General features: G+C 41.5%; 1 protein-coding gene across 1 annotated transcript in view; it reads left to right on the forward strand.

The window, feature by feature from the left end:
- The window catches only part of ctnnd2a (catenin (cadherin-associated protein), delta 2a), a gene marked incomplete at its 3' end in the record, with an annotated part of 234,759 nt that overhangs the window by 126,794 nt on the left and 85,639 nt on the right, over window positions 1-22,326 (forward strand). The window contains exons 11-12 of the mRNA XM_083995112.1: window positions 3,327-3,500; window positions 15,819-16,191. Of these exons, the coding sequence (XP_083851238.1) occupies window positions 3,327-3,500; window positions 15,819-16,191 (547 nt within the window). The remainder of the gene's footprint in view (window positions 1-3,326; window positions 3,501-15,818; window positions 16,192-22,326) is intronic.

Here is a 22,326-nt window from a genome sequence, read left to right on the forward strand (position 1 = left end):
TTCTCACACTCTTGCTTTTAGGCATTTAGGAAATCATTGAAGATCTTTATTTCTTCCTCTTCATCTACTTCCTCTTACATGGACAATGTGTGTGCTAATTGTATTGTAAAGGACAGAGAAAGACTGAGCCCTGGTAAAAGGCAATCTAGCGACTTTGTTGTGGCGCTTTTTGACACCGGTTGAATGATTTCATATTTTTCTGCAACACAAGTGAAATATTTGACAAGATTAATATTGATTACAGGCAGCAGTGTTTTGAAGCTCCGGGTTAAGTCTAATTGATTAGTCCTTTAAACTTGGATATATATGGATGAAGAATGCGACCTTCATGCTTTATCCTTAGGGCACGACTGTAAATGAAGAAGAAAAGAAAAGACTGAGCAGCAACGACTCCCGCTGGAAATGAGATCTCAGACAGTCACTATAATTAGCGGACCTGGCTCTCATGATTATCAGAATTTGCTTGCAAAAGCATGGATTGATTGTATCAGCCCAAATGGAAATGTAAAAAAAAAAAAAAATGCTTTCAAATACTTCACTGCAGCCCCTGGTTTCTCATCATGTTTCCAAAAATGACCAACAAAGAATTATTTATATATCTGGTAGGCACAGGTTTGCTTTTTCCCAGCAGGTGACACCCTCTTGGGAAAAAGCACAGCAGAGTTTACGTGAGTAGCCTTTTTGAAGAGGTACTCAACGGCTCAACAGCACCTACTCTACGATGAAGTTAAGCTGCATTAAAAAAAAAACAGAAATCAGCTAAAAAAAGACATCCTCTCTTTGTACATGCGGGGCCAGAATGATGCAAAACGGTGTGTACAAATAATCGCTGTAGTGGTACAATATTGTGTCTGATTTGTGGCCATTGGCGATGGCATTAATTGGTGGTTGACACTGCTGCCTCAGGCACAGCAATGGTCTCTCATATTACATATGGTCTTTTCCTTTTTCTGATTTGACTGGTCTGATCATTTTGATATTCAGTCTGAGTCCTGGAGAAATTACAGGATGTGAAAGTTTACAAATGAGAGGGCAAATAACTGAAAAAGCTGTCAGCTGTTTTTATTTTCATGTCCTCTTTTTTTTACCAAAGGTGTGAGCAATGTTTTCTTTCTTTTTTAACTACACACACACAGGCATCAAGGGACCGGAGTTTTTTTCTGTCTTTTTTTAAACATTTTGTTATCCTGTTTAAATATTTCATTGACTGAAACAACATGGGAGGGCATCTTTCTCTCTTTTTTCCTCTCTGCGTCATTCTGTCTTCCCATCTTTAAGTTGCCTCTCCCTTTGAAAGAAGGAGGTCAGTATTTCCGCGAGTGGGCCCCTGTGAGTCAAAAAATAAATGAGTAAAGAAATAAAACCAACTCACCATGACTTCAAAGACAAAAGGCATGGGGAGGAAGAGAGAGGGAGAGTTGTGAGAGAGGAATGAGTCAGGCTGTTAATGGGTGTGTCCACGACTCTAATTAGCAGCCCTTCATGCATATTTTGACCATCACTGTCTCTCTCTCTCTTTTTTTCCCTATGTCGATCTGTCTCTAAATTCACCTCATTTCAGCTGAGCTCAGTGGGAGCTGTAATGTTTGAACTTGAAGCTCCCTCCCCCTCCATTTCTACCACTTTCTCAATTTCACTCAATGTCTTTTAGCTCCTTTTTTTCCCCTCACTCTCTTATTCTGATTCCCCGCCTTGTCTTTCTGTTAGTATTCTCTCTCTGCTGCTGCTGCTGCTGCTGGCTAGCAAAGTGTGACTGGATGCAGCTAACCTCTTCATTGGCTAGGGAGGTAAACAGGCCAGTCAGTTAACCATGCTGTTAAAAGGAGGACAGAGTTGCATGGAGCGTAATAGCCTCTTTGCCACAGTCATGCTACAGGCAGACATGATGAGGCTTTATCACATGCCGTACTATAGAGCAGGGTGTTCATGCAGACTCCCAGGCTGCTTGCATCACCCTACCTTTAAGACTCTGATAACAAAGTTTAAGGAATAGTCGAGCCCCACTGTGTGTGTCTCTGAATATTCACTCTGTTTCATCCTTAAAATGCTCCCTTGCACTCTTCTTGTTAAGACAAGAAATAGACACTGGTGTTAAGCTGAAAACAAAAATCGCTACTACAGTACATGACTACAAGCCTCTACTGTATGTACAGACCCGGATCCAACTGAGATGGCTGAGTGCCACACATGCATTGATTTCTGATATGATCTGAAAGCTTTGCAGGCTTTGACTGCGTTAAGTTGATGGTGGATACACACCGAGGTTTGAATCTGGGTCTGAGCACTAGACTTTCCCCCCTTTCATCCGCTGGCAAATCCTTTGCACACGACTAATGCGATATGATACGACATTAGCTCCACTGGACCGTCTCTCTTTTTCTCCATCACTCATGGCTTTCTAAGTCTGCATATATGAGTATGTGCACGTCCTTTCACTTTATCTTCTGTCGTGTCATCAAAGCCCTGCTGACTCGCATTCATATTCCCCCGGTCTCCTCCTTTTCTTCTCTTCCCTAATTTTAATTTTGCTCTCTGTGTTTTCTGACGGAGGCCCCTGCCTTACATTTGTTCTGCTGTGTAATGAACAAATGCCTGCTGTCAGTGACTTCCTTGCCCTGTGTCTGTGGGATTCCTGCCAAACACAGAGCAAGAGGGGGGACACTGCATCTCATTATTTTATAGCTGACGACCAGCAATGTGTTCCGCAGAGATTAAAAAAATGAAATACTTGCTCTCTTTTTTTTCCAACCTCCCTGGATCTCTGTCTGCTTCTTCCTATCTCATGTGTCACTGTGCATGTCTCTTTTTATTCTTCTGTTTTTTTTTTCCTCTGGGTCTGATTTGTTGCATCCCCAACTCACCCTTTCCTCTACCACACACACACACACACACACACACACACACACACACACACACAGACAACAACACACGTATGAACACAACACCGCTTTCATCTGTTTACTATACAAATGGTGTCCTGTCTGTCACTTGGCACCTTGAACACACACTGAAAAAAGGTGCAGAGTGGAAATGGACAGGTCTTATAAACAGAGGAATAAAACAGGCCTGATTTTCCTGAGTGAGCTCTGTTTTCCCCTCTTTTCCTTCTTTCTCATCATCACTGTCACTGTTGTTCACCCTACCCCTTTTCTTTTGTCTTGTCTTTCTTGAGTAGCCATGTCATTAATTTGTCCTTGTTTATTTCTTCATTTTCACTTCTTTCCTTTCACTTCCCCTCCTTTCCTTTCTTAGCCCTCCTTACTGAACTTAATCTCTCCTTCAGTCCTCCTTAACATCTTTTTTTGTTTTTCTCCTCTTTTCTCCAGGCTCTCGTGGCTCCTACAGTAGTCAGCACAGTCAGGAGGCCCTTCGGCCCTTGGGGTCCCCAGAGCACCACATAGATCCCATCTATGAAGAGCGTGTGTACCACAACAAGGGCCCCATGAGGAGCCTCAGCCAGAGCCAGGGGCCAGACACAGGCCCTTATCGCAACAACACGGGTAAGGCCTTGCTGTTTTTGTAAAATGACACCTGTGCAGTTTTAATGTAATACTTTGAAAACCTTAAAAGTATCTCGGAAGTATTTTGAAAACTGTGGCACTCACATCAGATGACAAACACTCCCTCCTATTGTATATATTATAGATTATAGACAATATCTGCCTGTATTGGGTGAGATTAAGCTTGGCAGCCCTTTGCTGCATGTCATTTCCCCTCTCTCTGTCTCCCCATTTCTTGTCTCTCTACAGCGGTCCTATCAATTGAATGCCTAAAAGTCTGCCTTGATGCAAACTTTGAGGTTTTTCAGTCATAGCATGTATTCACCCCATGTGAATACATGTGACTAAGTAGTTACATTTTGTATTGTATTACAACAGTGGCATCAACAAGAAATGGCAAATGGCCAAAATACATAAAAGAAAGCAAATAATCCAAACTATAGAATCAGTCTACTTTGACACATTTGTGTGTTTCATATTTCTCCGAATTGGGAATGAATCACAGTTGGACACATTTTCCATCAAACTCACACAGTCAGACACACTCAGTCTCACCCGCTCACTCCATAACTCCATTGTTGCCAGCAATGTGTTTTTAATAGGGCCTCATTGAGCTTATCTCAATGTGGGTTTAGGTACGCCATGTTAATCCCATTACCGTATCATGAAAACACCCAAGTCGGTCACGCCACATTCACAGCTCCCTCGATGTCATTAACCAGCCTAGCCTTAATAGCTATCATTAGCATTTGGGTCAGAATCATAGCAGTAAATATGCCGCTCTAGACCAGCGTTTGACTTGATCAGTTTGATTCACTTGAAAGGAGTGAGAATTGCCTTTAAGCGCAAAGCATAGCTTTTGAAGCACATTTCAGTGTTAAAGGGTCATTGAATTTTGCTTTTATGATTGTGAGATATTTCTCTGATTGCTGTCGGTGAAATTCAGAGCAGTGTATACAGCGATAGGATTGTCTTTGTGAGTAGGAATTAATTAAATAAGTGTGCTTCAGAAGTAGAGAGGATCCACTGTTATCTATAATTTACTGCGCCTTGTATTTGTAGTTTCAATAGATGGGTATAGGAAAACTCACAAAGGAAATTTGTACTGCAGCTACAAAAATCAATAGACTGTGGATTAGACCGTGTACATTTAATTGCAACACTTGAGGTTTACAATACGCTTTTGCTATGATACAATATTTTAATAGATTGTCTCGTGTTGTTGGAACTAAATCCTCGACCGGAGTATATCAGTGTGAACTTTTTGTTTTTTTTCCACGTACACACTTTTATCCCTACCGTGCATGGCCCATATAGCTACAGTGGTAAATCAACACATCAAAAATGAACTGCACCTTGAAGTCACTGGGCCGTTGAATTAAGGCCTGGCCTTGGTGCAGCATGTCTCGAAAGCCATGTGAATAACATGTGCAGGGAGTATGAGGCTGTGTAATAAGGACTCAAACTGCACAGAGTGATAGTATATAATGAACTGATAAGGGCTATGCTGACACAGTGAGCGATAAGTCATTAATTATGTTATAGTGCCTTTTCTTGGCAATGGCAGGCTCACATTATTGGTTCATTAAGCTGGCATGGATCAATGTAATTAATGTTATAAGTCATTTGGTGGAATGAAAAAGGAAGATATTGCAAAAAAAAAAAATTTGCAAGGTTGTAGTCGGCTCGTCATTATATGGCACACATTGTCAGGCTAATTCATGCCCAGCATTCATTGAGTGTATGGGCCATCACATTACTTAACTGGACACTTAACGATGAAGAAATGGCTGCATAATACAACAAAAGCAATTTTAGTGAACTGCACTTTCATTGTTTTTTTTATTGTGGCTGATTCCTGACCTATTTTAGGGTGGAGAGAAATGAGGGCAAGGAGCAAACAGGAGATGAGGAGGAAGCATGTAAAGCAGAAACATAGGGTCAAAACTATGCTCCAGTAACTATGCTTTGGTGCAACTACTGTAGATGCAACATGTCCTGTTTACAACCAAACAAGGCAAGTCATGCTAAGTTTGCGTATTGCGCTCTTAGGCAAAAACAGAAGACTGGAAACTTGTGATTTGTGTCTGTTCAACTCTCAACCTCCTCCGTCCTGTCAGAACACCAATAAACAAGCAGACCTGCAGTCCTAAGATGTCTGTTGACATTTTCTGGCAGCACAGTGGACGGCAGTTTGACAACACACTTGACAAGAGATTCACGTTGGTCAGGTCCAGTTTACAACACTGTCAGTTGAACAACTTGTCTGTCTACTGAGGTTCCATCGCTTCCTACTCTATCTATCTATCTATCTATCTATCTATCTATCTATCTATCTATCTATCTATCTATCTATCTATCTATCTATCTATCTATCTATCTATCTATCTATCTATCTATCTATCTATCTATCTATCTATCTATCTATCTATCTATCTATCTATCTATCTATCTATCTATCTACTGTATCTATCTATCTATCTATCTATCTATCTATCTATCTATCTATCTATCTATCTATCTATCTATCTATCTATCTATCTATCTATCTATCTATCTATCTATCTATCTATCTATCTATCTATCTATCTATCTATCTATCTATCTATCTATCTATCTATCTATCTATCTATCTATCTATCTGCATTCATGCATAGCACAACTGTAAGTCTGTGTCTGTTTTTTACACAGTGTGTGTGTGGGTAGGCAGTGACACACAGTGCTTCATTCTTGGATTAAACCAGGCCAGCGCCCCAGAGGACTGCAGGTTAATGTGGCCTATTTCAAGCGATAATTCCTGCATGGTCGCAGCGTCTCTCGAGCATGACGGCATTCTGGTACAAAGAAGAATTGTAGCAAGATAAAAAAAAAAAAAAAAAGCCTCAGGATCTGGTTTACACATTTGTTTGTTTTTCCAAAATGACACTGTGTGTTTTTGAAATCAGCCCACACTTTGTCACTATCTACAGTGTACCTGTTTTTGACATCAATCTTGTTCTTCCAATTCCCTTCATTGTTTTTTTCTCATTCTTTCCATTTTCTTTTATATATAGCCATCTCTTGGCAATGTTTCCCTTATCCGATCACAGTGTCCACTAATTCAGTGGACAGTGCATGCCAGTGAAATCTTTTACTTCATCCTCATCTTCTTTCATGCCCTCCTCTCTTCTTCCTTGCTCTCCTTTTTTTCTAACCTTCCCTCCTCATTCTCTTCTTTTCTCCTCCTCCCCTCCTGCCTTTGTTCTTACAGTTTTGCCTTTGTACCTTCTGTCTTCGTGTCATGAAAGCTATCTTGGCCCGTATTAATAACTCTGACCACTGGGAATAACGGTGACTCTAAATGGATGTGGCACTTTTTCTCTTTAATAGCTTAACATCAGGCCGGTGCATAGCTCAGGTGGTGACAGTGAGAATGGCTAGATTCACTACCATGGTCATTTGTCAAGTGCATCTAGTAACCAGGTTGAGCTATTGCTGCTGATAAGGGGGTATTATGTAGTTTAACATTGCTCCCTGCAGTATCTTTGTGGAAGACAGACTTTAATTCCTCAGAGATCACTAATCACTTATTCAATGTTCTATTTTCTCAAATATTACCAGAACAAAATGATGCTGTGAGGAAAAAAGATGTGAATATGAAAAAAAAGTGATATTTTGTGGCAGAGTGTGAGGACGAACAAAACATTTTCCATCATTACAAAATCACCACTCTGTTTTAAGCGCACAGGCACATTCGTACCATCAGGAGAGGCAAACCAGGAAAATGATTGGAGCCCTCAAGGTGAGGAGGGGCCCCTGGTGGCCCCTCATATTGAATAGCAACTATAAACCCCCTTAAACTTCCCATAAAGGCACTGCTGCTGGCCCAGACCCCCCTTTAGTGGGGCCTCTGATGATGACGACTATAACTAACATCCAACATTTCCCGCATGTGAGCATATGAGGCATTCAGGGAACATCTGTGAATTGTAGCATTCACAGGTTATTCAAATGGCTTTGATTGGATTCTTACTGTATCTCACTCTTTGAGGGTTGGGATTTATTTCCGGGCTGTTGCAGTGCAGCCTCTGCTAAAGTCTCAATTGCCTTGCTCTGTCTTCTGACTTTTAGTCACATGATGTGTTTTTTTTCCTTCTTAGTTTTTGTCTGTTGTGTTGCAAGCACACCTTTATACACACTCTCATTAGCCTTCTAAAATGACATTCATGCAGTTGCCAAGAGAAGGGAACCGCTCATACGTACACATGTGCCACCTTGTATGTGTGTATGTGTGTGTGAGCGTGCCATGATATTTCTTTAAACGAAAGTGGGATTATTTTTGCTTGAAGTTGCAGCTCTACAGCACAGCCTTATTGCACTAGTGTGAATGTACACACACGCGCACATGCACAGTAAAAAGGAGAGAAAGGAATACCAATTCAAACCATTAAACCAATCTGCTTCCTCCTTTAAATCCGCTGTGCACCCTCTGTAATGAGATCTGATATCCTAATGAGGGGGACAGTACAGAGAGAGTAATGGGGGAGAGATGAGAGAGCGAAAACAAGCCCAACAGAGGAGGGAGGGATGGGTGAAGATGACGAAGAGGACTGGAGAGAGAGAGAGAGAGAGAGAGAGAGAGAGAGAGAGAGAGAGAGAGAGAGAGCAGTTGCTCTGTGTCTTCTAACCAGAAGGCAGGAAAAGTTCAGGGCACCTCTTAAATAGAGAAAGCGACAGATCTGTGAAAGGAAAAAAGAGAAAGGAAAAGCTCACTTTCATCTGCCACATGTCCTCCAGTGACCAAATGTGGTTTATAATGCTAAGCATTACCACTTGGGCTGTGTGTGTGCGTGTGTGTGTATTTTATGTAGTTATATTGGTGGCGATTAAAAAATGAGACATTAAACATCCAGACTATCTTATTTAGCATACAAACCCACATATGTGTGAACATTCCTCCACTGCCTTTGGCCACATATCAAAACACTTTGCATGCTCATATAAACTGTCATAAAATGTACAGTATATACTGTATATACTATATACATTGATCAAAAGACAGAAAGAAATATTATTCTAACAAGTAATTTCATTAGTGCTGTTGTCTAATTTGCATTCAAAGATTATTCAACCTTTGCTTCCAATTTATAATTAACAGATAAATCCTGACAAATAAGGCTGCTGCTATTTCTAGTTATTTGTTAAATAGTCTTAAGTGAAAAACAAGCTCGAGTTGTCGTTGCCTTATATCTGAATAAGGAAAAAGATCTGTTATAGGCATAAGCCTCTGAAACATTCACTCACAGATAAAAGACTCTATATCCAACCAGTATGCACACACAGTCACATTAACTGTTATTAACTTATTACAGATCATAACAGTAACACCAGCATCAGCTAACAAGACTGAACATTAGAAATTGTGTTGTCTCAGTAGACCTGAATCCTCACTTCTTTTTCTATTAGAGCCTGGTCAAACGTCATTGGTTCAGGATCCGAAAGCACAGTAGCGTTGTTGGACCTTTTGGCTCGAGCATCTCCCCAGTCACTTTAGTGTGTCACTCACCAGGCTCCCTCTGTTGCAAGGTTAGATTAGGTTTGTTTGGCCAGGATCAATTTCAGCTTGGCCTCTGATCCTGTTGGTCTTTAATGAACCTGCTGCCTTTTGAACACCGGTAAAGACAGAATGAGGAATGAATTTGAGCTTAATTATAGCCTGTTGTTTATTCCACTGTGGAAACATTTATGCTGATTTAATGTCCAGTTTATAAATGTCATTCAGCAGCCAGCTCTTCACTGAGAGGCCACATTAATCCCTAGTTTAGTTAAGGAAGGAAACAGAAAGCGGCTAAAGAAAGAGAGGGGCATGAACTGATTTAAAGTCTTGGTCATTTCTCTGGAGTAATCTGTTTTCAAACAGATGAATCACAGTCACATGAATTGCAACTCAACTCAATTGCTATTCAATTTAGTGGACAACCACACAGTTCATAAATTGAATGCATGTGGTCTATATTGTGGCTTAAGCCTGTATAGTAGTTACAAGCAGTTTCTTTTTTCTTTTTTGCTGAAGCCTCAGAAAGCTTTAATTACCAGCTCAAAGCTGACTTACTCTACAGATCAGCACAAATTCTATCCCTTGCGAAAACATATGGTACTTCCTAAATGTGAGTTTTATGTGAAGTTGATGTTGGTCTCACGCCATATACACCTTATCAGGATGTTTGCATTCATAGACATACACACACTACAGGCTGCACTATTCATACACACACATACACAGGAAGAGACACACACACACATTCACATATCCGACTTGTGTCCTGTGCTGTCTCAGTTTACATGATTAGCATTTTCCGTCTTATCAGCAATAATGAATTCATAACTGTAGAAAGAAACGTTCATTTGTTTTTGTCCTCAGAGACAAACGCAGAAAAGCTTGAAGTCAGCACAACAACGGCATTGACTGTCTTCATCAAATGAAAAGAAATGCTCATATCTGCTGTTTGAAATGTGTTTATGTGGCTGCTGCCAGAACTGTTATATGCTCAGGTTGTCCATACAACAATATCTGAAGGAACACCCAGGGGTTATTTCTTCATATTTGGCACTAATTTCCATGTGCACTCAAGGAAGGACTAATTAAATTTGGTTGTCAAATGTCACTGGCAAAGGACTAAACTTTAAATATTTGATTCTACTTTATTGATGAAGTGACTCACAGTTTGTTGTTGTATACATTGACACTGACCTCTTGCTTTGCCGTTTGTCTCCATATTGTTTTTGTCATACCATAAATATATGTATTAACAATCCCTCTGTAAAAAGTTTAAAAAGGACTTCTTTTCTCAGTTATCTTTTCACTGTCTCTACTGTACAGTATAGACTGAATTGTCCACACACACACACACACACACACACACATATATATTATATATCAGTAAGCCAAGTTAAGTGTGATATTACTTACTATATTCAAGGTCATGGGGTTCTTGAGCTTATTTCAGCGCACAGTGGGTGAGAGGCAGAGCACACACGGGAAATGAAATTCTCATTTCATCTGGGTGATAAACAGCATCCAATGCACCTAACCTGCATGGAGAAGCCCTTGGAGGAAACTCATATAAAAACAAAGGGAAATGTAAAGTCCACAAAGAAAGGTTGTGGTCGTTGGGCTTGGAGACCTGCTGTGAGGTTTCAGTGCCAAGAACTTGGGCTTCTGTTGTGTAGTTACTGTGAGCCAGAATTAGAAACACATAATACATTTGATTGGTACTGTCCTGTTTGCCCCTTTCATTTTCAGAGATTTGTTATTATTAAATGTAATAGAAGCTCTCTCTCCCTCTCTCCTGTATGGCATCTATTACCACAAAGTAAGCCAAAGTCTTGCATTAGGAATATCAAGTCATTGAGATAAGATATGAAAGAAACATGAGCCAATTTGGGGGGGAAAAAGACATAAAAAGGCTCATAATCACGGTAATTAGCTTGATTTCTTTTTCCATTTTCATTTAGTTAAAGGACAGCTACGTACAAGGCCAGCCTCTGTAAACTCTAATCTTGAAAGTCACTGACGGACTGAGTGGTCATAGTTTCACCATAGGTCAACTGAGTTTGAGTTTTCTCATTGGCATCAAGCATCAAAATAATAAGGAAGATATTATGTTGCTGAGAGCATAGAGTAGGCAGACGATGGCTGAATGTAAATATGATGTGAAGATGTCAGATATTTATACCTAACTATAGGTTCAATTTTGCATATTTACCATATAATAGATGACCTTGTCCTCTTTTAACATATATGAGGGCATTGTCTGTATGCCTTATATAAATGAAACACTCTTCTCAAAGAAAAGCATTTCATCTTTTCTTATGTATTTCACAACTGTCCTTCTACAACATGAACATTTAGCAGGAACCACTGGCCAGGAGCCCCTGCTGCATTTTAGTGGCATTCTTGGAGAAAGACATGGCACCTTGAGACAAGTGTGTGTCCTGCAGCCCCCAGACTGTAAAATGCTGTGGACTTGATACTGAAAGTGCAAAAAAGGGTATTTGTGCGTGTGTGTATGTGCGTGCATGCGTGTGAGTGTGTGTCCTCGAGAGCTTCCAGCTCAGGAACATCAAGAGCTGTGTGTTGGCCAGAAGGCTCTCCCAGGGATAAACAGAGGGAGAAACTAAGGATTAGTTACTCCCCTCCACAGCCAAACTGTGTGTGTATTTGTGCCTGCATCCTTCATTCATGGCTGCTGTAGGCAAGGTTGTGTGTGCATGCTGTTGACCTTAAAGCATTAGAAAAAGATGTGTTACAGGCATGCATGTCTAGTCCATGTCTATCACTTGCATATTTAGAAATCCATGTTTGTGCGCTTGTGCATGTCTATGTGAGTGTGTGCAAGTGTGAGAGATAGAGACTGTGCTGAGGGGTTTTGTGTAATCGTTCTGAGCGCTGAAGCGTGTCGGGAGAAAGGACATGTCCTCAGCTCTGATCACATAGTCTACTACAACCACAATAGAGGAAGAGGGGGAGAGAAAAGGGTGTTGGGGGAAGAAAGGGAGGGAAAAACATGAAATGAATGGATGATGGAGGGAGGATGACAGTCAGAAAAAATGGAAGCAGAGAGCAAGTGAACTACAGCAACGGAGGGAGGGCAAAGTAAAGATTTCAAAAGAGATGGGTGAGAAATAAAAGACAGATGGAGGCACGGGCGAAGAGGGGCAGATCTGGAGGAAGAGGGAAAGAAGAAAAGAGAGAGCAGAAAAGGGCAAGGGAGTGATGAGGAAGAAGAGAGTGAAAGAGACGGAGTAGGATTGAAAGAAATGGCAGAGATGAAAGAATGAGAAGGAAAGATGGACATGGACCGCTCAGAGGATTGTTTGATCCCCCTCTAGTTTCTTTTCTTTTTTCTTTCCTCCCTCCCTTCCTGTTTTTCCTACATCACATTCAGCTGGGGCTCCCTTGTCTCAGCAGCTCACAGAAAAAAGTCAGCCCCACTGTAAGCTAGCCGGCCCCTCAACTGGCTGGCTAATTGCAGAGGTATCACTGTGTCAAATGACTAATAGAGTTTCCCTTCCCGTCGCTAATCTGCCAGCAGGAGCACAGCAGTGATTTGTTTACTCTACACCGAAGCAAGGGAATACAAAGACACACCCGCCCTTTTATTTCCTCTCAAACACAATTTCACGCCGCCAGTGCGCTAGGTGAGAGAGGTGTTAGTGGAGCGTGCACGTATGTGTGTGTGTGTTTTGTACACAGGCAGCAGCACATTGCGTGGTTTGTTTAATATTCCATGAAACAACACAGTGAGTTTGTCTCATGCTGCACTTTAGCAAATTCATGAAAGACACACCCTCTCACACACATGCATGCATGCGATTGTCCAACTACACTACTGAGGACCTTTCAACCCAAACCTTAACTTTCAATTAAATACCTCGCTTTGAATCTAAATCTAATTATAATCTTAAAATTGAAGTCCTAACTTCTTAATCTGCTTAAATAACTGGTCAAAAACTCCTTTCCTTCAAAAGCCTGAAACCTGCTTCTCACAGGGACAGGAGGAATACGTGAACACACACACAGAACTCATATACACGATGGCGCACATGCCTGCATAAATAGCCAGCAATGATGGCCCTAAAGGTCAAGTCATCAGTCAGCGCTCGCCATTACCAGAACAAATGATGAATCCAGCAATACTCTGTGTACTTAAGGCAGGAGAGGAGGATAGGGAGAGTAGACAGAAAGATTGAGCGAAGGAGAAAATGCAATGCATAAAGAGGTGTGGGGAGACTGAATACAAAGTAACTGAATGTGAAAACAAAAAGACGAGGCGAAGGCAGTGATTTGGCAGGACACCTTTTGGGGATTTCTCTTTCTTTATGTCCCCCACTGGCTCTCCTCATTTGTGCTTCCGTCCCTCTTCCCTTCATTTGTCAGCCTCTTCTCAAGGACAACCGTATTCAGTGGTCAGACTATGAAAATAATTTGACAAGCTACTTTTTTGGGGGGGATTTTCCTTCTCCCTTTTATTCACAGTTCTCCCACCACCTCCTCTGCAGTAAGGTTCATCCTATTTGGGTGCCAAGCCTCTCAGTGAGTGCACACTGATATTGGCGGTGGCGCGCACTATAGTAGCCTGAAGCTTCAGCTGTTAATGAGACGTTCAGAAAGACAGACACACCACAGACACCATTTAAAGAGTACAGGAAAGACAAGGATTTGCCTCTGATGAGAGTAACTCTGCTTCATTACCCTCCTATACCCTCTGTTCTGTGTGGCTACTGTCTCTCCCTTCATCGCATCTTTTTTTTTCCCTCTCCCTCTCCCCTTTGGTTTGGCTCTTCTATAAACTGCAGCCCCATCTCTCATCCCTCAGCTGTTTCTCTCTGTTTCCCAGGCTCGCTCACTGTTTCTCTTTTCCTGCCTAATTCTTTGGATCTTTGTCAAATTTGGGGCATCAGCAGAAGAGCTCACACAGCCTTTAGCCTCATGGGCATTGCATGGCAGAGTCTGAATCTTGAATTTTTCACTGTCTGTCTGGCAAAGGATTTTTGTTAACCTGATTTTAGAGTTGGGAAATAAAAATATGCTAATGTGGTTACATCATCCAAAAGGTTCCTTGTGCCTCTAGTGGGCCAACTAATGGAGTTTACCAGAGTTTGGTGCAAAGAATTTAAATGGGAGCTTTGGAAAATCTGCTGCATCTACTACATGTGTTTGAAAGAGAGAGAGAAAGAGACAGAGAGAGAGAGAGAGCAGGAGAAGTAAAAGAAAGAGATAAGAGGGTTGTGAAGGTCAAGTAAATGCCACCACTCAAGACAGGGCTAAAGAGCAAGTTTGTTGATCACATAGCAATGAAAGACTAAACCTCAGCAGGTGTACCCACATTCACACATCCGCTCTTCATTTATTTATTAAGTGCAGGAGCTTATATCTTATGTAAATGTGTGTGTTTATATGGGTTTGTGCCCTGGCCCATAGTGAGTGTGTGTTGTGGTTTGTGTGCATTTTCCCATCCAGACAGGAGTTTTAAAGGCTAATTCTATTTTTAGGGGGGAGGTTCATTGGCCTGTGTTAAAGCCCCAGTCAATCACAAGGCCACATATTGATCTCAAGGCTCCGTGATTTATCGCAGACTCCCCGAAGAACACATTTATGGTGTTTTTGCATGTGTGTACATGTGTGTTTCTGTGTGCACATACAGTATCTGGGTTCTAACACACACACAAACACACACACACAAACACACGTCATCTGTCTCAGTGTTTTTACAGCCAGAGAAACAAGGCTCCCAGACTCACATTAACACCTTGATATATCACTGATCCTTCGCTCCCGACACGACTGGGAGAGAAGGTGACAGCTACTGTGCCCCTGCAGGCTGCTCATATCCCTGAGCAAATCCCCATTCAATTTCCATCTCACTCCAAAACAGAGATAGCTTGTTGTTTTATTTATTTCATGTATTTTTTTTGTTGTTGTTCCTTATTGCTCACCCGGCAGATTTTTACAGAAAAAGAATGTTCTTCAGTTGACTTCTAGCTGTTCGCAAATTGGCTTTGGTTTCCATTTTTCATTGTAAGGAAATGACAGGCTAATGAGTCACTGGGTGACAGTGTACCCACTGTTGTGTTTACAAACCGTCGGTGCTGTGTGTTGAGCGCCGAGAGAGAAAGTTAAAGCTTCTTTTAGTGGGCTACTGCACTTCATGTTTGAACAGAACTATAACAAAGTTGTCAAGCACTTCTCTTTACTGAGGCCGCGATTTTATTCGTCTTTTTTATTTGAAAAAACAAAAACAAAAGAAAGAAATGTCTTCAACAGCGTTATATACAGTATACAGTAACAACTGTACAGATATAATACTCTAAAGAATATGTTTGCCTTGTCAATACACTACCAATGTCAATGCAGTTAACAGTCGATAATTCTATGTACTGTATTTTATATTTTCAGATTTTCCTCCCAGCAGTCATTAATATGATCTCTGAGTATCTACACAACTTTTGTCAATATTTTTCTCTTTTCCCTCTTCAATCCTTCCCTGTGTTGTTCCTTGTTGTTAATCCTGGGCATGTGGCCAATATTTATCCATCCATATGGAGACACGCTTGTTTTTTTCCAACAACCTGTTCATCTGCCTTCCTGCTTCTCCTCTCCTCTCATCTCCTCTCCTCTCCTCTCCTCTCCTCTCCTCTCCTCTCCTCTCCTCTCCTCTCCTCTCCTCTCCTCTCCTCTCCTCTCCTCTCCTCTCCTCTCCTCTCCTCTCCTCTCCTCTCCACCACTCCTCTCATTTCCCTTTGTCCTCTCTCTCCTCCTCTCCTCTGCCCTGGCAGACCTGACCCAGTGTCTCCATGACCAGGTCCTAAGTTATGTCCTCTGTCCCTACTTTCCCACCATAGCTCCCTCCTCCCCTGGTGTCGACTCCGCCCCTTTGCAGCGCACAGGAAGTCACGGCACGGCAACGGGAAACTACAGCCGAGGCGGCACCAACAACTATGCCACGGTGGGGCCCGGTTACACCTCAAGCGGAGGTGGCGGAGGCGGAGATGTGTACGGCTCAGACCCCTACGTGGCGGACCCCTACCGCACCCTGCAGTACTGCCCCTCGGTGGTGGAATCGCCCTACAGCAAATCTGGACCAGCCCTGCCGCCCGAAGGCAGCCTGCAGCGATCACCCTCCATCGACTCTATTCAGAAAGACCCAAGGTAGAGTGAAAGGCTTGTGGCTGTGTGAGTGTGTGTTTGTGTTTTTTATGGGATTCGCTGGAAAACAAGGTGTGAAAAGTCATGAGACACATTGTGTTAGGGCAAACGATATGCCATGAGCTAATGAGTAAGGGCAAAGACACACATACATTTACATGTATTACTACATACAGTAGTGAAACATGAATTCCCACTAGGCTCACTACTATAGCATTGTCCCCAACCTACAGTACATGTGTGTAAAGGAAAAAAAAAACAAGTCTAGAAGACAGTGTAACTCCAGTAGCTTCAGAAGCTCCATTTCACCTCCCTCTGTGTCAAGCTGTGTGTAAAAAGAGTCCTACTGGGCTGTGATCACTTCCCATCCTCTTGTCTCCACAATTAAGCAAAGCTCACTCTCCCTCTTTATTTATATATATTTCACAGGACTCTTGATGTATAATTCCTTTAATTACAGAGCAGGAGGGACTGCGACGTGTGTGGATCAAGTCCCAGCAGCAGCTGTCAATCACAGGACAGGGAGATAGAGAGAGTGAGCAGGAGAGAAAGAGGGAGGTCGAGAGACACTGAGAGAGATGAAAGAGTAAGAGATGGAGGGAGAATATAATTAAAAAAAAAAAAACAATGGCAAAGAAACAGAGAAAGAACAGCTGAATGACATGCACAGTCAGATGAAAAATGTAAATGGACTGCACTGACAGGTATATACTGTACAGTGGTTCTTTCCTTTATTGACCACCAGTGCCACATTTACACACATACTCACACACACTCTCACATACTGACAAGACACAATCTCCTCACGATCCCTCAGTCCTGTGAGTGAGGCAGTGTTGGTTTATTACTGATGTACTCGGATTGACAGACCCAAAACAGTCTTTCACTCAAACACAAATTATCTCTAATGTCCCCTAATGTCAGTGAAAACATAATTTATAGGTTGGCTTTAATTTTGCAAGTGAGACAGAATTCCTAAAATGTATATTTTATCGGGTGAGTTATGACTGTGTAAAATAAACAGTGACTCAGAATTATGGAAGACCATGTCCTCCGGGGCCAGTGCAAATGTCTGCAGCTGACTGACTGACTGACTGATTGGGTTGAGAGATCTGAGCTGTACCATAGGTCAGCCAAATGCCACATGATTAAGTTGGAGTTTTCCCATTGGCCGTTGCTCTCTCAGTGTTTGTTTACAAAGTTAACAGCCTGCTCGGTTGCCAACTTTGTGAATTTCTCCCTAGATTTAGAGTCTTAAGAAAAATTGCGACAAATCTAGGAGCAGATTGATCCAGACAGAACAAACTAACACAGATATTCTGTTGCTTCTAACTTGAGTCACTGAGTGATCATTTTACAAGTAAATACAGCCAAATTCACAGTCACAGTGACCATTTCATTGTTTATTTTATGCGTTTGGTGATTTTGTCAGATGGGGTCACAGTTATAAAATTAGGATTTTTAGCAGCTGGAGAGCAGCAGCTTGGAAATGGCTTGGAAGTTAATATGTAGCCTTAATGGGCCGTGTTTCAGACACTATTTCAAACTGGTGTCATCTGGCAGCAGAAACAGAAAAAGACATCAAATGAGAAACAGTTTTATTGGGAATGTAGCTGTATTAGAATACTGTACTGTATATGTGAACACAGAGAATAGGAGAGAACAGGACACAATATCAGTTGTTTACAGCGGTTACACAAAAATGTTCATCCACATTCTCGATTTAACACGTTGACCACGCACAGTCCAAACAAAATACAAGGCACTGACCTGATCTCATTCGTATTCATACCAGGTTTGGGAAGTCCTTGTTGTTTACACCCTGTTGGAGTTTGTTTCCTGCACTGTGTTGTGAACAAACACAAAAAGTTTTTCCTGAATTCAGCAAGAGGCAGTGCACTAATATATGTTCTGTTTTCTATAAGGTATATGCCAGTTAGTATTTGTGACATCGTCAGCACAGAACAACATAAACAGTTGCAACAGACAGAAATAAGTTTCACAAAGAGACACAGCGACAAGAAGAAGCAGCACAGGTCACAAAGACGAGGAACAGTCTCAGGGTTTGTAGTAGCACACATATGCTTTTTCTTTCTTTCTTCTTTCTAACTTGTAAAACTGAGTCTCTGGAGAATGGGGTTTAGTTTTCTAAAACACTTACATAAATAAACTATGATATTTACACAAAATGATTATTATTGCCCCATTGGAGTCATTAACAAAGAGGTCACTTTGTTTGCTTTACTGCTACTGCTTCTAGCCTTATATAGTATGTGCATAAAAGCAGGAGTTGAATCTTGCCTTTTCTGCTTTTGCACTTTATTGTAGACATTAAATTGCAGCTTTTTTGTAATCGGTACCAAAATCTTGGGAGCTCTTTTGTGCGTTGAAAGCCCCTTGCAAAGTTCAGTAAAACCTTATTTAATTAAAAGTTAAGACTGCTTTAAGATTCATACTGGAGCTGGAGCCTGATAGTGTTACAAAGCTCCAGGCTCCAAACAAAGGCTGTAGGGTTTTTTTGTGTTGAACAAGTAATGCAGGACCACAGGGAGCCAAAGTGCATGACAACTGACAAAAGAGTATGAATAGACTTCCATATCAACACAATCCCAGTACTGTATCCACATAAATATGAGCACATAGTTTTTTACATTGTTTTGGAAGACATACATATTTCTATGTACATAAAAACATGTGATGTAGTGATGTGAGTTTGACAGAGGCTCAGTCCAGGAATCAATTCATGTTCTACTCCTGCTCCTTCTTACTATTCTGTCCATTCATAGTTTTTCAAGTTGTAAAGTCAGAAACCTTCATCTGCCAATTTTGTTTCTGCTTTACTGTCTTAAGGTAATGTGTAATTAAATCCCTTAATTCAGATTTCCTAAAACTTGATAGGACTGTGACCTGTTAATATCATTGAATTGTTACATTTGAAGTGTTACAATTTTCTTTGCCATGAGGTTAAATAGCCTCCTACTCAAACTTCACTCTCTCTCTTGCTGTAATTGGATCTAGCTGAGCTAACATGAAGTGCTAAATGAGTTAGCAGCTATTAGAGACAAGGAACACTCTGAGTGAGGGCAGAGGTTATGTCTCTGTGTAGGAGGAGGAGACTATGTATTTTTTAATATAATTCTTAAGCATATTATGTGCATAACCTGTGTGCATTACTGTATTATGTGCGTGCGGGTGTGCATGGCTGCCAGTTACACGGTTGGGGACCACTACAGTCGGAGAAGAGTGAGCGTGATAGAGCAGAGGTGAGGACAGTGACACAAAGAGAAAACTCAATAACCGCTAATGGATGGCAGTAAGAGAGAAGGGGGGGAAAGAGAGGGAGATAAGACAGATAAGAGGGAGGGAGGAGGGGTGGAAGGAGGGACTGGTGAAGATGAGGCAGAGGAACACAGCGGAAGAGGAGGGGGAAGGAAAGAAAGGAGGCATGCAGGGAGAGGTGGGTGGGAAACACATGGAAACAGGAGGCGAATTTGGTAGAAAGTGGGAAAATGGAGGGAGGTAAATAATAGAGGAAAGATGAAGCAGAAGTCTGGCAGAGGTTAAGGCGTAATGTAGTAGAGTCTGAGCGTTGGCCTTAATTGTTTTGCGTGTGTGCTTTCCTTAAAGCTTTCTCTTCCTCGCCCCCACTGTGTTTACCGCTCAAATTGAATATTAAAAACAATGTAGGGAGCACGATGAATATGAAGATGTTGAGCACAGACCTACAGAGACAATAAAGGAGGGGGCGGTAAGAAGAGAAGGCAAAGAGACATTTTTGAAGGGAATAAGAGAGACATACCTTGAGAGAACAAAGAATGAAGATGAAAAAAGAAGGGAGGGAATGACGGTAAACAGAGTGCATATGTGTAAGTAAGAACTGGAGGAAAGACAGAAATGAACATTGGCTCAGGGAGGATGGGAGTCAGGGACCAAGGAGAAGAGTATCAGTGGTTATTGTTAGAAAAGCTTATAGTAGGCAACCGACACCATACAGGGGAGTAGTGATGAATGTGGAGACTTGTAGAAATGAGGATTGACAAAAAGAAAAAGGAGGAAAAGTTGTAACATTGTGATCAAAAACCAGACTGCAGTATTGTCTCAGCTGTGGGGGTGTGTGCTTGACTTACTGTATCTCACCACTCAATCAGCCTGAAACAGAGACACAGCACTTAACTCCAGATAAGATAAATCAAACTCCCATCGTTTACTTTTATTCCCCCCCTCCTATTGCACATTTATCCACCCAACAATAGTGGTTATATATTTGATGTAAAACTCAGATTCTGATTGAGTGAAGATTGCTACCAGCACAAAGACCTGATATTTCAAACAAACCGTGATCCGGATTTTAGTGCAACAAACGCACACACATTGTATAAGCAATGGTAAAAGAAATACACCCTGTGCCTCCATTATTTGCTAGATACAATAGAGCTGCTGACATGAAATTGCTATTTACAGTAACCTGATATGATGTGATACGGTGTGACATGTCATTGTCAGCGCTCGCTATTTATCGTCCGTGTTTGTTGGCTCACGGCCTGAGCACAGCGCTCTATTTATGGCAAATCTGTAACGGTCAGTGGTGACTCTGTGCATGTCTGTGAATTGGTACGGTGTGCACGTGTGAGTTTGTGTGTTCAGGGACGGAAACTGTGTGTGTATATGCATGCGTGTGAGTGAGTGTCTGAGGTGCATAGGGCTGATGCAATGCATTCCCATATGTTGCACGGTTTAAAGCACAATGACATGTGATTTAGTGTGTGTGTGTGTGCGCATGAAATGGAGAGTGAGATAGATATTATTAGATTACTCTTGCTGCGAGTTGGTCAGTGGTGTTTTGGGTTAGAGAGAAACAGAGCTGTTGTATTCCCTTCGTGCGACCGACATACGGTTCATGTATAACTCCACCAACAGGATACCTGCTTTGGATGGAAATTGAGGCAGCCTACGTGTTTGTGCATGTGTGTGTGTATGTGTGTGTGAATGTGTGGCAGGACTTGACAATAGGATTATATTCAGTCTGGGGATCCAATACTCACTTAAGCGAAAGTAAGACCCACTCACATCCACAGTATCCAGTTTACTGCGTGATACATCTGGGAATTTCTGTTGTGTAAACTGGAAACAGATTATGTTTACTTGAAGTAGATCTCTGCTGTGGCCATCGGGCAAGTCCAGTGCTCTGAATTTAATACAGAGCTCTCCATTTTCAAAACTGTTCTTGCAGTTATATTGCATATAACCATTGGTTCTCTAGACACTGTTGCTAGATTACTCCCCCGCTGATTATATGTGAGAAAACAAAACCTGCAACCTAATGGCAGCACCTGTGCTTTTGCTTTTGCTTTTGCTTTTGGCGGTAACCCAAGATATACAATTCAGTCAGAGACACCTGCACAAAGTTGGATGTGGTAGAAAGCTCTGCTGTTCGAGGGAGCTGTCAACAAATATGAGCAGTGCCAAGGATTGTACTGACAAGCCCAAACTAGCAATAATAAACATACGTGAATTTAAATTTTCAAATCCTGCCTATTGAAGAAGTGCAACTAACTGTACTGGCTTTGGCATTAGCATTATCAGCAACAGTGATAATTGTTGGGCTATAATGTCCATGCTGTACACCTGCAGTAAGATGATTTAGTGTTACCAGATTATCACAGGCAGGTTTTGTGAAGCATAGTGAACACATCTGATTCCAGTCCACTAATACATGTGTGCCTGCAGTGCTATTTCCTGAATTTTTTTTAATTTGCTCGGATGAAATTTTAAGTTTCAACATACGTTTAATATTTAGGCACTAGAAGATGCATTCAAAAATAACTTAATAAAGTTTTATATATTCAATCCATTAATTTTTTCAGGGTGTCTGGTAGGCAGGTTGTTATTAACATCTCTGAGAGTTTTCCACAGTACTGCCCTACAACGCAAGAAAGGGGTAACTCAGTTTTTGTCAAAAATGAGATTTTGTCATTTTTGGGACATTAAAGGTCTGCTACATCATGTGGATAAATATCTTGACTCAACTTTATCTTATTTGGGATATATTTGTGGGTGGTTTTCACAGTAACTCCCAAAAACTGTGGTGAAACAACAAGAGAACACAGTAACTAGAGTTACCCCTTTCTCTCTGTGTAT

Source organism: Trachurus trachurus (genome assembly GCF_905171665.1).
Source record: "Trachurus trachurus genome assembly, chromosome: 20".
NCBI lineage: Eukaryota > Metazoa > Chordata > Actinopteri > Carangiformes > Carangidae > Trachurus > Trachurus trachurus.